Source organism: Rattus norvegicus, chromosome 3 (genome assembly GCF_036323735.1).
Source record: "Rattus norvegicus strain BN/NHsdMcwi chromosome 3, GRCr8, whole genome shotgun sequence".
Lineage (NCBI taxonomy): Eukaryota > Metazoa > Chordata > Mammalia > Rodentia > Muridae > Rattus > Rattus norvegicus.
This window is the reverse complement of record NC_086021.1, coordinates 80005157-80020134: the sequence shown is the minus strand read 5'-3', so window position 1 is coordinate 80020134 and position 14978 is coordinate 80005157. Positions and strand designations below refer to the sequence as shown.

The window sequence follows — 14978 nt, the reverse complement described above, 5'->3', positions numbered from 1 at the left end:
TGGACAAGCTGATGTTTATTCCCTGGTCTATATATATGGACGTGGGTAAAGAGATTGTTCAATTTTAAAACATCCGAAAAACTAATCTCAGTTTGCCTCAATATCTTCTGCCTTCTGTCCAAAGAAAAGCAGAGCTTACCGCTTGCCTTTTCAGCCCGGGGAAATGAGGGATGGGAAGAGACTGCAGAGAGGCAGCCATTTTGCACTGTTTGTCTGCTGTGCAGAAGCACACTCCGTGCAGTACCACTCAGAAAATGGTATCCTTGAATTGACTTTTCTCTAAAAAGGAGTAACCACCACACCCTCTTTTTGTATTTCTTAGTCACTCAGAAGGCTCTTCTGTTTTAGCCCGTCTTCACATTGAGGGGCTTTTAATTTTCCTGTAATAGGTTTACAGACCTCTCTAGGTCTTCTCTCGGGATAGAAAAGCCCACCTGGTTTTGCCAGGTCTCTGAAAGTTTATGTAAATTTATGCAGCAAAAACAAAAGTTCGTTTCTCACTGCAGTGCTTCACTGTTTACAGATCTGAACCAATCAGAAAAGCATCTTGCTTGCTCCCCTAGCTTCTCTCTCTTCTGAGACACCATGGGGGGGGGGGGTCCAGTCTCCTGAAGAGGAAGAGAGGAGTGGGGTAGGGAAATTCCTCAAGGTCTTTATTGGGAAAACCTATGCTCTTTGGTAGCTGCAGAAGCATCCATTTCTGCATTTATTATCAACATTTTCTGTATGTGGGAATCTATGTGTGTGTGTCCAAATTTATACTTCAAAGCAGCATTTGTACTTGAGCTGGAATGTGACTATGGTTTAGGGGTTAGTGTAGCCCCAAACTAAGATTCATCTGCAGAGCAGTTGTCTGTCAGAATTTCAAAGATGTGACTCCCCCCCCCCCCCCCCGGAGCTGGGGACCGAACCCAGGGCCTTGCGCTTCCTAGGCAAGCGCTCTACCACTGAGCTAAATCCCCAACCCAAGATGTGACGTTTTTACCTTACTTTTCTCTCCTTGATTTCTGTTCCCACTCATCCACTTAGTAGGTCCTTTTGCTAATGGAATCTTGCCCAATTTTATCGTTTGAAGAGTGATATTTGAGGGGGGGCATTCTTGAGTTGGAGATAACAATTTTTAAATTTATTGATTTTATTCTACGTATAGAAATGTTTTGGCAGCATAAATGTGAGTGCACCACACTCCATTCCCTGGAATTATACATGGTTGTGAGTCACCACATGGATGCTAAGAACTGGAACCTTGGTCTTCTGCAAGAGCAACAAGTGCTCTTAACTGCTGAGCCATCTCTCTAGCCCCAAAGATAGTAAAGTCCCTTTAAAGTCCCTTAAATCAAAAGCAGTTGGAGTTCCGACCAACCCAGCGCTGGTCTTCAGGTAGTTTATACCTAAGGCGGCTTCCCAGCTAGACTCTCAGCCTGAGGCTGCCTTGCTCTCAGCTTACACAGAGAGCGATTGGTTCAGGCAGTATACAAGAGCAAAAATCCCCAAATCCAACACTGGCCTCTGCAGCTGTCTGCTCTGTACAAATGTTTAAGCCTTGGCCACTCCTGACTTAAATCGTCTTTCCGGGCTTAGGCTGACAAATGTCACAGCCGTGGCCTCTTTTCTGGGTGGAGAGCCAGGTGGTGACTTGCCTTTAACCCAGCTAGTACCAATCTTATTGCTATCCACAAGATAGCAGACAAACCACCCACTAACACCTACATGGCAGTGAACCTGGTTCAAAACTGAAGACTCTTTTTTTTACTGATGTAATAGAAACCTGTCTGGATATTAACAATAAGGCAAAAACTACACCTGTCAAAGTAAATGTGGCTAGAAAAAGCAGCCAGCTCTCAATGTCTACTTTAAGATGTTTCCATTTTCTTCCCCATGAGAAATAATATATAAATATACTTGTTTCTCCTTTCCTTCCCTTCTTTTCTCTTCCCCCCAATCCCATATAAAAAGGCAGCTGCATGAACAGCCCTAAATGGGAGATGGATATCATGTTAATAATAGATGCCAAGCCCCAGCTTCAACTAGGACCTTTTGGAATCAAGCTATGGTGTAACCTGGACTCTGGGTCATCAGGCCTACGGCTTGACTTGATTCCTTTTGAAGTTCAAAGCTGTCACAGTATCATGCCAGAATTATTTAATGAAAGAAGTGTGGATAGTCAGCCCACTCTAGGAGGCCCCCATACCACCACAACCACCACCATTACCATCAAACAACTTGGAACTATATAGCCACACCCATTTATTACATAGAAGGCTTGACTAAGTCACTGCCTTCATGAGAGTCATTGTTTGTGACTGGCCAGGATGGTGTTCTCGGCGCTAAAGATACTAGCCCTGCTCTTTATGGAGGTACATCTCTTTATTAAGGAGCTATGCTCTGGAGCGGTTGTTTACACTCGGAGTTTCTGCATTTACACTCAGGGCTCATTTCAAATGGGCGAGGCCATGGCTTTCCTGAAGAACAGCAGAGGATGGACGTACCAACCGACATCTGAGATGAACACAGCAAGCATAGGAGCAGTGCAAGGAGAATACAATAAATATGGCACCTACTTGAAAAAGCAGCATAGAGCAAAGACCTAGAAATCCCAGGTGATCACAAGCGGGCTTCAAAATGAAAGCAAGGCCACTTGCCAGGACGAACAGTTAGTGAAAATGTTGCAATAAGATTTCAAGTATTAATTCTCTAGATTATTTGATGGCCTTAATTTGTACAAACTACAGACACAGGACTAAATTTGACATCATCCTTAAACTCACTGGCACAACACTCCCAGGTTTAAGGAAGCCGGCAGCCTGGACAGTACATTGCACTCTTCAGCTAATGTGCTTTTCCAATATTTGGCCCAGACTCTTCCCTGACAACATTTACAAAATGCTCAAAGGAACCTTCTGGAAGTAAACCAGAAGACACGCAAACCATTGTTACAAAAGCAGAAAGAAAAATATAAATAATACATTTAATCAAATAATAAAGTAAATATTTTGCAGGCATAATTTTAAAAACATTATTAATAAACTTCTTTTAATTTACTCACCATAAAGATTTAAAATGTTCAAGTGCACTTGTTTGATTAATAAAGCATTTTATATTCAATCATCTAGTGCTGATCATTAGGAAGTTTATGTTGTTGAGGCAAATCACCAGCTCAGACGTTAAAAACTACCATTATAAAAATATAGCTACAAGGTCAGTATCAAATTACCCTCTACGGACCAGCTCAAGGACTGCCTCTATGCGACACTACAAAACTACTTTCTTTGAAAACACCCAAGTCCCCTTCAAAGCGCAGAAACCTCAAGAGCAGCGACATTAAGGTAGCTTGAAACACAGGTAAAGTCCTTTCCAAAAAGGAAGAGGGGAGAAACGGTGGCGTCCACCAGTATATACTTATACTGATCACTAGTCTTAACAGTCTATGATGAAATGTAAAGGTTTAGTTTGTGGGGCCTTCGGCTCCGTCTTCCTCCAGCCCTGAGACTTCCTTTTTGGGGTCTCCATCCTTTGCCTCCGGCCGGGACGCTGGAAACTTGTCTCTGTTGTTCTCTTTTTTCCACTTCATTCTCCTGTTCTGGAACCAGATTTTTACCTGTCTCTCCGTGAGGGCCAGAGTATGGGAGACCTCGATTCTTCTCTTCCTGGTCAGATAAGGGTTAAAAAGGAATTCCTTTTCCAACTCTAAGGTTTGGAAGCGACTGTAGGTTTGTCTTCCTCTCCGTCTACCAGGAGCTGCTGATTAAAAAACAACAACAAAAAAAGGGGGGGGGAGGAAAATCAACGTTTTTTTTAAAAAAATGGTTGATTCTTTGAACGCTGCTGGAGTTTCTGGAACAGGCTTAAGAGGTGAAACACACACTGGTCTTTAATTCTGATACAGATACAGGGTGTGCAGGCAAGAGAGGCAGAGACAAAGTCTTCACAATTATTCTGTCCCCATCTTTACATACTTTTTAAAAGTCTGTATTAGTTTATGTACAAGAGCCACAGTGGCTACACTAGAAGGAAAAGGAGGGGGAGAGGGAAAGGACAGGGGAGTTTTAAAGCTAGGACGTGAGATGAAAGCAGATTTCTCCCTTTCTCCCCTCCTTAAAAAAAAAAAAAAAAAGTGCATCCCAACCTTGTGGTCTCATCCAGGGAAACATTTGAGAAGGAGACGAGCTCTGATTTAAGTGGTCTGGGTCCTCGCCAATATTACCACTGGACGATTTACAGTCAGGATATTGTACCAGCTCGGCCTCTTGCTGGGTCGTAAAAATCGGCTGTCTCTGTAAGTTATCGTATCCGTAAAACTTCGCGGGCTCCCCGTGACAGGCAATCCCGCCGCAGGGGGGAGGCGGCGGTGGAGGCGGAGGGTGCGGAGGAGGAGGTGGGGCGGCCTGGTAGGCAGCGACTGGGCTGCCCGCGCCGGCGTGGAAGTAGTTCTGGCCGGGGCCCGGGCCGCCCCCTCCGCCGCACCCGGGCGGCGGCGACGGGTGCGGGTGCGCGTGCGCCTGCGGGGGCGCGTGCGGGAAGCCGGCGGCGCTGTTGCCATAGAGCTGCAGGGCGGCGGCGTGGCGGCCGCTGACCTCGGGCGCGAAATGACAGTCGTAGTAAGTGGGATTGATGGCCTCGCCCGCCGCGGCCGCCGCCGCCGCCGCCGCCGCCGCCGCGGCCGCCGCCTTGTACTTGGAGTACAGCGGGTTCACGAAGTAGGAGCTCATCGGGGCGGCGGCCGCGGGCGGACGGGCGGCACGGAGCCGGTGAGGAGCGCGCCTCAGCTCGGCCGCGCTGCCGCGGGGGCCTCTGGGGCGGCTCGCTCGAGCCGCGGGGGCCGCCGGGCCTCGTCGCCCGGCGCGCGCTTTCCCCCTCAGGCCCGACCGTCCGGCCGCCGGCCGCTCATGCCCGGCTCTCGCGCCTCCGTGTCGGCCTCGCGCCGCCTCCCTCGCGGGCCGCGCGGCCTCGCCCGCCCCCGCGCGCCGCCGCCCTGCGAGCCTCTCCCGGCGCGCGCCTGCTGGGCCGCAATAGAACCGCCGACGCCCGGGCGACCTGCCCCGCGGCCTCCAGTTTCCTCCCAGGCACCAGGCGGCCCTAGCGCACCGGGACGAGGAAAAGAGTGCGCCCGGCCCACGGGGGAGACGCTTAGGCTTGGGTTCCCGAGCCCCCGCTCTGCAGGGAGACGAAAAGAAAACACACCCTCTGCCCGGTGCCACCTCTCACCTCAGCCCTCCCCCCGCCACCCCCTCCCAGCGCTGTCGCCGCCGCCGCCGAGGCTGCCGCCCCGGTGCGCGCCGGCGAGGCATTTTCGCACCCCGCCACTGCGAGGAGCGGGAGCGAGATGGGGGCGAGATAACCGCGCGGAGGGATCCCGGCGGCGGCGAAGCGGCCTCTGCGCCGGGCGGGACGGCGCACGTCGGCCCCGGGATGCCTCCGCCAGCCTTAAAGGGGGCCCATAAAGCCGCACTGCCAAGGGCTCGCGGGGGCCCCCGGGTCCGCAGAGAGGGGGGGCGCGGCCGAACCTTAGCCTTGGGGCAGACGGGGAGGTCACTCCCAGGAGGCTGCGGAGCAGACGATCTCTCCGCCGTTCCTGGAACTGCCCAGTAGAGACTGGCCTTGGTTTTTTTTTTTTTTGTTTTTTTTTTTTTTTGCATTTTGCATTTTGCATTTTGCATTTTGACCGTAGTCCAGCGAGGTTGGCGGATTGGTCCTTGCGTTCGTTTGGGCCTAGCTAAGTGGTTTTGATTAAAAAGCCACAATCCAGCCTCCGAATCCTGACCTTATCAAAGCGAATCAAAGTCCTGCTTTTTCCAGCCGAGCAGGCCTTGTGGAAATGAGATGTACATTTACCCTTGACGCATTGCATGCCTGGTTGAGGCTCCCAGGTTAATTGATATTTAATGGAAATCATGCCCATGAATATAGTTTCCATCATTTCACCCTTGATAGACGTCAGTATTGGCCACGGGAGGGGGGAGGCGAGAGAATGTGTAGTGTTGCTGAGGGAGTGAAGAGTGGCAGAAACATTCCCAGTGGACAGAAGGACTCAAGCCGGGGTGGGTGGCATTTCCTAGGGCAGGGCATAGGGCTCCAGGGTCCCAACCCAGGGGCCCAGACTTGGGCGGGCTGTGGCCCCCGGGTGGAGCGGGGCCGGGGGGGGGGCGGTGGGGAGTGGGGAGGGATGGCGCACGAGAAATCGAGTTCCCCAGTCGGCATTCGGACGGTGCCGGTTCCAGGCAGCTGTAGGCAGATCCTCCCTGTTCCGTGCTTAACGATTTGAGCTCACACACCAATCTGAAATAACCGCCAGAGACTGGATGCAGGCCTTAGCTTAAACTTGATTTTCTCAGAAATAAAGAGAACGCCTGGCTTGTGGGCGTTAAGGAAGAGATGCTGTATCATCTGCGGAAGCCCAGGATTTGCATTTTCGGGAATAGGCAGCGCCCTTATTGTGGCACCTGTACAAGCTGTGTGGTTTTGCACCCACAACCGCTTCCTCACAACTTTCATTTCCCCCCTCTCGTTTGAATGTCCAATAAATATATTTATATTCTTATTCTCCCGCCTCACTCTCTCCTCTCTTCTCTTTTCCCTCTCCCTCCCTCCCCCTTTAGGTGTTCAACCCTTTATCTTTCGGGATAATTCGGTGTCTAGAGGACACCAGACTCTCTGGCCTTGAGAACAGACTTTGAAGATACCCCCCAGCTCACCAAAGACTCTCGAGCTCACACTAACTCACACCGTGCCGACTCTCCACAGCCAAATACAAATGCCTAAAAACCCAGATGGACTCAAAGGTGTAGCAGGCCAGAATTTTAACGACCTTCCCTTCCTTACGGGTTTGTTCAGCCCCTGTGGACAGAATGGCGAGGTCAGTCCCGGTGGACTGAATCTTCTTTTTATGAATAAAGTCGTCATAATAAGGCATTTTCGTTAGTAATGTCCGACTCAAGTATTTCGACAAGAAATGGCTGAAAGTGGTGAAGGTAAACAGATTATTGAGGAAGCTGTAGATGATAAAGGCATGTGTTATTAAAATTTACATTACAGAGTGCTCGAGACTTGTTTGTTATTGGGGGTGGTCAAGGGCAAGGGTGTTTTATTAGGTTTTGTTTTTCTTCCAACCATCCTTCAAATGTGAAGTTTAACAACTGATTCTGCTATTTAGGATTTGAACTTCAGTCCTGTAAATCTGTAATTAGATGATTTTCTTTTCAATAAAGCCTCGGGGTTAAACTTGGTAATTGTGCCCTTTTTGTTCCACTGTTTGTCCTGGATGTTCGTGGGTGTATTTACCTTGACTGAATGAACAGGTTTGGGACTGGAATGGGGGCAATATTGAGAACCCAGATCTCAGAAACAGGCGTCACCTTTTAAAACTCCAGATATTTGGGCGGATGTCCATGAACATGGCAGTCATATCTACATAGTCAGGCCTAATTTTTAAATCACAACACGTTTCTTCTGATGACAAAGTATGTAGGTTTTTTTCAATGTTATTTAAGCATTCCGTCTGTTGTCCGAAAAGAAAAGCTGGTTAACTTCGTCAATATCTGTTTTGATACAATGCATTAACTTAACAGTTTATAGTTTCTGCACTACAGTCCAGATTTTCTGAAATGCTGACTGAGCCAAAATTTTATGCCTGACTAGCACGGCTTGAGAATTTAATAGTTCTTGTTGTTTATTTTTGTTAAATTTATCCTAATTTAAGATTAAAAGGAAGATTGTAAATATTTTTAATCAAAACCTTCCTGCACCACAACGCTCACGAGGTCAGAAAGTGGAGCAACAGCGCTATCTAGTGGCCAAATGCGGTCGCAAGCCAACAGAGTTTGATTTTCCTTTCATTTGCTTCAAACCAATTCTAATCTTAATTCTTCAGTTTGACTTGGGCTTGGACCGCTGACACTAATAATGCTTCATCTCCTTGACTGTCAACAAGTCAAGTTCAGCGAACCGGGACTCCTGAATGCAGAGGAAATTCCCATTTGTGCTCACAAGAGCTTGCTAGTAGCTTGTTTGCCAAAAGCTTCCAGCCCGGTCTTTTGCCAGACACCGCAAGTCCCCCATTCTGTAATCTCCCAGCTGTGCTTTCAAGGCACAATTATAGGACAGGCAAGGTTTAAAAAATCAAAACCTTAAAAATATTAATTGGTGAGACACTTTTTCAAAGAAACCAGGCACTTTGACAGCTAAAAAATTTCTGGAAGTCAAATACTGTTTTTCTTTTAAAGGCTGCTACAACATTAAATCATCAGTATTTGCTAATTCAACTTTCTAATTGTAATGTTTTGTATTTAACTGAATAATTTGGAATGGATTAAAGTCAAATTAGAAGCTTTTGCTGCATGTCAAGTGCCTGTTTGGAAAGTCCCTGTTGGGCTTATGTTTATTCAAATTTCTCCAGACGATAAATGCGAATTTTTTAAAGTTGTATAAGTGACAGACTGAACAGAATTGGATAAGTGGTCTACTTGTCTTTTTTTAAAAGAATCAGTGTGTTTCTTGCTAAATTAATTTGTCTCTCATTTTCAGAAATGTTTTTTCCCAATTTAGCTTAAATGACTGTATCTGTAATAAGCGAACAAACTTCTATATTTTGCCTGAAATGTGGAGTGGAGAACCCGTGAAGACATAATTCTAAGAGATGCTTGCTTGAATAAATGGCCCAAGATCACTACCCTGCCTCCCCCCACCCCCATCTCAAGTAACAGCATAGTGTCATTATTGTCTTATTTTTCTTATTAAAAGAACCAGACACATCATGGCCACAGTCAAAATATTAAAGAGCCACCGGCCATAGAATACCTCTAACGTTCGCTCAATTTTAAAAATCAGAAATATATCACCTCTCATTTTTTATTTCCTGGATGCTCACACCTCACTGGGGGGCTTCCAAGCCCTTTCCTTCTTGGTCCAGGTCTTGTTTATATTTTATTGTCCAGATTTTAAGACCCAGTTTTGTCTGCATTTTTCTTTTCCTCCCACAAACATCAAAATGAGATGGTTTCAAAGCGAAGCGCCTGGGCTGTCGTAAACTCATTACCTCCAGACGTCTCGCCGGCTCGATGGCTTTATGACACCTTGGCTCTTCCTGTTTTCAAAGAGCTGTAGGTATCCGCCTGGCCTAATGGGCGGAGGATGCAGCACCTTCGGCCGGATCTGGGCCTTGGCTTTCCCTCCCAGCCCCCATCTGCTTTTTCTTGGAGTCCCCCTCTTTCATCAGGATCCCCAAGATCTCGACCATCACCCCTGCCTTCCGCCCAACCCAGGCTGCCCGGCGCCGCGGCCTCCTCTAGGGCCTACAACGCCAGTGATTCGCCTGAACCCTCACAATGACCTTCATTTTAGCCTCTCAAAGCGGCCTCAGAGGGCCAAGCTGGGGGCTAAACATACACAGAAGCTGGGTGGAGGGAATGGGCGGCAGGATAAGGGTATGGGGAGGAGAGCCTTGACCATTTTGATCTGCTAAGGTCACATTGGGGCTTTGGTGGGGAGGGGTGAAAGCTCACTACCCAACCGGCCAGGACCTCCTGGAGCCAGCCAGCCTCGCCGGCCTGGGGGAGTTACTCCAGAGTGCCCTTTCCCTTGTTTGGAGATGGGGGTTGGCGGCTGGGTCTCCAGGATAGAAGTAAGTCAGAAGTGCGGTGTGTCAAAGCCTTAGCAAAAGGATGCCTGGTTCCTGGCGCCAGAGGCTCTGCAGAGAGACTTACCCAGGGCCTAAGGGAATTCACTGTGGCCCTGACTGCAGGAGAGTGGAAGTGCCAAGACACCTTCGACAGTTGTGCTCTTCAGCCAGGTGTGCTTACAAAATGGGAAGCTCCGGGGTGCCTCAGAGACCCTCCAGGTGCTAGGGCCTCTAACCTTTAGCTATGTGTCCCCTTTCAGGGATGGGACAGTCTGATGGTTATGTTATTTTGCAAAGACACAGAGAGCAGTCACACAACGTTCAGGGGCAGCGGCTGGGCTCCATTTGTTCAGATCAGCATTTATTTGTAGGAAGCGGTAACATTTACAACTGGTCCTCAGGCAGGAATATGGAGGGCCACCTCCCGAGGCCGCCCCAGGGAGCCCAGCCCTCCTGGGGAGAAAGTAGCTTCCCCGTGCTCCAAGGACTAAGCCTCTCCTCAACCCCACCCCAACCTCGTGTCCCAGGGCCCAGGGCTTCTTGGTAGGCCTCTCTGGAAGTCAGTCCGCGGGCTCCCTGAGGATAGGGGTTTTCCTGCAGCTGAGCTGGGTTTTTTGGGGGAGGGGGTGTGTGTCCACAGTCTTTCTCTTCTTTCAGATTCTCGGAATTAGATAGTTGGCCCTGTTTGGGAGGCTGGATGGGGTGAGACTACACTACAGCACTTTCCAGAAACATGAGGAACATTTACACAGGATAGGGCTCCATCAAGCCTGCGTGCACTCACAAAATAAAGCATTTCCTAAGGAACCAAGGGAGTGGGAAAGGGAGGGAGTGAGATAGGACAAGACTCCAAAGCCACTTGGATTCTCCAATACATATGCGAGCAAATACAGCGTCCCCCAAATAACTCACAGAGACCAACCACACAGTCACTTCTACCTAAAAAAAAAAGAAGAATGTCCGAATCGCTGCAGAGTTTCTGAATCAAGCACCCACAAAGAAAACAATCAACAACAAAAAACCAAAACCCGCTGCCTTTTGAGCGCTGCAGGCCTGACCCGCACTGGGTCAGTCTCCTTTAGGACATTTCTCCTTGCTCATCTTTTTCATTTTCATCCTACGGTTCTGGAACCAGATTTTGACTTGTCTCTCTGTAAGGTTCAGAATCCTGGCCACCTCGTAGCGCCGGTCCCGGGTGAGGTACATGTTGAAGAGGAATTCCTTCTCCAGCTCTAGCGTCTGGTATTTGGTGTAGGGACAGCGCTTTTTCCGGGTGGAGCGAGCGTGGATCCAGTTCGCTGCAGGGTTGTCTAGGAAGAGGGGGGTTTGCAGACAAGGGAGCGAGGGGCGGAGGGGAGGCAGGGAGAGACGACAGGGTGGGGAAGAGAGGTCGTTAAATTAATTTCACCAAGGATGGACGCTTTTCACAACTTGGGGGAATTATCATAAAAAACCTTAATGCCCGCGCTCTGTTTACCGTACAAACCGCGCGCCCAAGGTAGGTGGTTATGGGAAGCTTTTTTATGGATACGTGTTGCTCGCCTAGGCTTGGGTAGGCGTCTAGACGTTTTTATAGGTTAGTAAAACTATCAGTTTTGCACATTCGAGCCTTACAGGTTTCAGCAATAAATCAGGGGGCAATTTCTTTTGCACTTACTTGGGTCAAGTTGCTGCTGCGGCGGCTGCGGCGGCTGCTTCTCCTCCTCCTTCAGCGGGCAGCCCGGGCTCGGGTGATCGCTGCAAGCTGAGGGCTCGGACGAGCCTCCCGTCCCAGGCCCGGTCCCGATTCCCACCCCGGGCCCGTTCCCTGCCGCCGCCGCCGCCGCCGCTGCCGCCTTGTCCCGCAGGAACGAGTTGCACGGGAATTCTGGGCCGCCGCTCCCCTGGGACTCGCGGGCCGCGGAGCACTCAGTCCTTTTGGAGGAGGAGGACGAGGAGGTGGAGGAGGAAGTGGAGGCTGCAGAGGGGGCCGGGGCTGCTCCGGTTTCAGGCTTAATCCCGTAGTGGCGCCCGTTGGCTGGACCGCCGGGGCTGGGAACGGGACCCGGGCCTCCGCTACCTCCGCCACCGCCGCCACCACTGCCACCGCCACCGCCCGCGCCGCCGGGGAAGCCGGGCAGCGGCTCCATCCAGGAGCGTACGTAGCGGCCCGGCTCGGCGGCGGCCAGGGGCGGCGGGGACACGTACGGGTGGTACAGGCCGCTCATCGTCGCCGCCGCCGGGGGCTGGGCGGCCACCGCGGACCACGAGGCGGAGAACACGGACGATTTGGGGGCAAAACTACACGAGGCGAACTCGGCGGCGGCGGCCGGGCCATCGGCCACACCTGCGGGCCGACCCTGTGTCCCCGGCCCCGGTGGCCCAAAGCGCGCGGCGAACACCTCGTCGCCCTCATGGCCTATGAGCGAGTCCACGTAGTAGTTGCTGAGGGTGCCACTGGACGACATGTTGAGGCACCGCGCGCTCCCACCCAAGGTTACACTGCCCACCGCCGAGCGGCTCCTCGCCGGCGCCCGAGCCGCCGACTAGTTCGCAGGCTGCAGCCACCACCATTGGTCGCGCGGCCCACGTGATCATATTTACCAATACCCGGAGTAAATCAGTCCGCTAAACTGGGGGCTGCTGTGATTTAAAAAAAAAAATCATCATCAACAGGAGCGTTGCAATTAGAGCTGCCGGGCCCAGGTCCACGCACCAGCTCGGCCTGGCCCGACTCAGCCCGCCCTGGTGGCGGCGGCGACCACAGGCCTAACTGCGGCCGCAGGAGGCGCTGGGGACTATTTGTTCATCTCTTCTTGCCTCTCTGGGTCCTGCGATCTCCACCCGGACTCTGGCTCTCCGACTCCTGGGCTCTGAGCCGTGGGCCGGGCTTCTAAGTCACACCTAGGCGATTATCCAAAGCCGGGAGCAGTTGGAGGCTCCCCGGCCGGTGCTGCCCCAGGCAGGCGGGCCTTACGGGGCGGGCCCCCTGTCGCCCAAAGGGAGTCGTTCTCCCCTAGCCTCTTTTCTTACCTAAACCCACCCCTCCCCACACATACCCACACACGCTCTCTCACAGCTTGTCGTGTTGTTTAAAACAGGTGGAAGACCTCTGTAATGATATTATGCCTTTCAATAAAAATTTTATGAGGTGTATTTGATTATAGATTAATGTGTCCCTAATAAAACGGACGGATGGAGCAGCTCGGAGGGCCCCCTCCCTCTACCACACTCACACACTCCCCGGGCAGCTACACGCACACCCTCAACGTGAGGCTAGGCACACGACCCGAGGCTCAAGGGGTGAGCTGGGTCAACTGGACTCCAGGGCCTGATCCAGCTCAGCATGGCTTCCAAGGGGCAGCCTCCAAGGGGTGTCTCTCTGCCCTCGGTTAGGTAGCGAGCACTGAAGTCCAAAGCAGCTGACAGTGGTGGCCATGATGCCTCATCTTTTCCTAGCCTTCTGGAATGGCCCTGGAAGAAAACATGCCACAGAGGGGAAAACCCAAAGGCCAGTGAGGCCGGTTCTCACTAGCCAAATTAGCCCAGTCTCAGTGAGGCCTGCAGGAACCGCATCTCCGAAGGTAGGGTCGCTGCGTGACATTCACACTGAGAGGCCTGCAAACGGATTCTAAGGATGTCTTCAAAATCCAGAAGGAATAAGAGGTCTTTGATCCACCCCCTTTCCAGTTTTCCCCACTTGCCTTGAGAAGTAAGGCCGGGCAGCCTTGAATCTGAGAGAAATGACCATTGTCACTCCCAAATCCATGGTACAAAGCCTAGCCCGGAGACAAAAGCCGCACGCCAGCCTGCGGCGGCTGAGAGAACATATCCCTCGCTCTACAAGTTGCCCAGAGCACCCTTGGAGGGCTCCCAGCCCACCTCTAGCCCCGGAAAGAAAGCGGGTAAATGGCTCCTTAGGGCCTGATTGATTGCCTTTGCGAATGTCTTTCTGATTTTGTTTCAGGGGCCTGCCCTTTTCCTGTAGCACAGGTTTCCCCCTATCAGCGACTAATGGTGCTCCCCACATCGCTGGGAAAGACAGACGCAGGGGTTAAAATTACTCTACTTCTTATGCCCATCCAAGGTAAGTCAGGGGCAGATTTATCCCAGACCTCTCAAGCTAGTACTGAGTCAGACATCTCTCTCTGCTAGCCTCAGAAAATATGCCCCTAAAGGGACCCGGCTTGGGATTTGGGAGGATTTGGGATTTGGGAGCGGAAATTTAAAAGAATAAATACTGAGCATCCCAAAGAATGTCTGGATGGGGGCTCTGAAGCGCAGAGATACTAAATGGACCGTTCTTTGAGAGGAAAAGGGCCTGTATTTAAAAGAAAACAAAAATCCTGTTTTGTGAAATTCTTTGAAGATGGGCTAAAACCACAGGCCGGACCTGGGGCAATGAGTTTAGTCACCTCTCTCCACAAGAACCTCTTTCCCTTTTCCTGGCAGCACTGGATGGATGTGGGTTCAACGGTGGGGATTCTACAGAAGCTGGTTTGAATTTTCCAATCTATGTGTGTAAAAGGCCCATTGGACAGACTTGTTGGGAAGTCATGGTCACTTGCAAATTCTTTCAGTCACCTGACAGCTCAGAGAGGGCTTCGATGAGTGTTTTGTAACTAAATAGTGAGAGATTTGACTGGGGGAATATTTCCATTTTTCCTTTCAAAAGTTAATGTGGGCCACTCAAAGGCAATGACTGAATATTAATCCATTTCGGAAGGAAAAAGAACCAAGGTAAAGTAAAATGAGAAAACTCACCCAACCTTGGCTTCGCTGGGTCTGGTTGTCTTGAGCTTGGGGCAGGTGGGAAAGAGAAAGGGGGTGGGGGGGGCACCATTGGATCCAGTGCCATGCCAAGCTGTTGCTTGTTCCTGCAATGGCGGCCAGGCAGGTTCCAGGTAGGCAATACTAGTTTCAACCTAGCCCCTGAAGATGGATTCCCCAGCCAGAAGTCACCAAGAGCTCACTGAAAGCATTAAAAAATAACATAACCAAAACCAAAGAGAAGAAAACATACAGGTGGGGAACTGAGGGCAAAAACTGGCATAGGGCATAGGCTTACTTACCAGGCTCCAGGCTTGAGGTAGAGGAAGGCTCATCCCATTGAGGATGCAATTATATTAGTAAGATTAGGGTGTGGGGGAAGAGAGAACAGTCTTCCCAGTTAAGAAGACTGAACTCCCAGGCTGAATCATAAACTCTTCTCACTCCATCATGCTCATACTCTAGCACCCTAGGTCTCCTCCAGCCTTTCTCTTCCCATCTCCTTTCTCCTGCCCCCCCCAACGCCCCTACTCAACTGCCCCCGAAGAGCAGTTTAGTCACAAGAGACCCTCCCCAAAGGGACGTATTTCCATTTCAGAAAGCAGAGGGAACAAAC

General features: G+C 50.8%; 2 protein-coding genes across 3 annotated transcripts; both read right to left on the bottom strand.

Moving 5' to 3' along the window:
• Positions 1 to 2345: 2345 nt before the first annotated feature.
• On the bottom strand, positions 2346 to 4912 carry Hoxd8 (homeobox D8). 2 transcript variants are annotated; one of them, NM_001399755.1, is made up of 2 exons: positions 4127 to 4912; positions 2346 to 3741 (listed from the first exon to the last, which is right to left on the bottom strand). In NM_001399755.1, exons 1-2 carry the CDS (start codon positions 4707 to 4709, stop codon positions 3446 to 3448), a joined length of 879 nt encoding a protein of 292 aa, NP_001386684.1. In that variant the 5' UTR covers positions 4710 to 4912; the 3' UTR covers positions 2346 to 3445. The 2 variants fall into 2 exon arrangements, with proteins under 2 accessions (NP_001386684.1, NP_001386685.1); NM_001399756.1 differs by having other exon boundaries at positions 2346 to 3738.
• A 5036-nt stretch (positions 4913 to 9948) lies between these two features.
• Hoxd9 (homeo box D9) lies at positions 9949 to 12129 on the bottom strand. Its single transcript, NM_001173469.2, has 2 exons — positions 11271 to 12129; positions 9949 to 10923 (listed from the first exon to the last, which is right to left on the bottom strand). Exons 1-2 carry the CDS (start codon positions 12058 to 12060, stop codon positions 10682 to 10684), a joined length of 1032 nt encoding a protein of 343 aa, NP_001166940.1. The 5' UTR covers positions 12061 to 12129; the 3' UTR covers positions 9949 to 10681.
• Positions 12130 to 14978: the final 2849 nt, after the last annotated feature.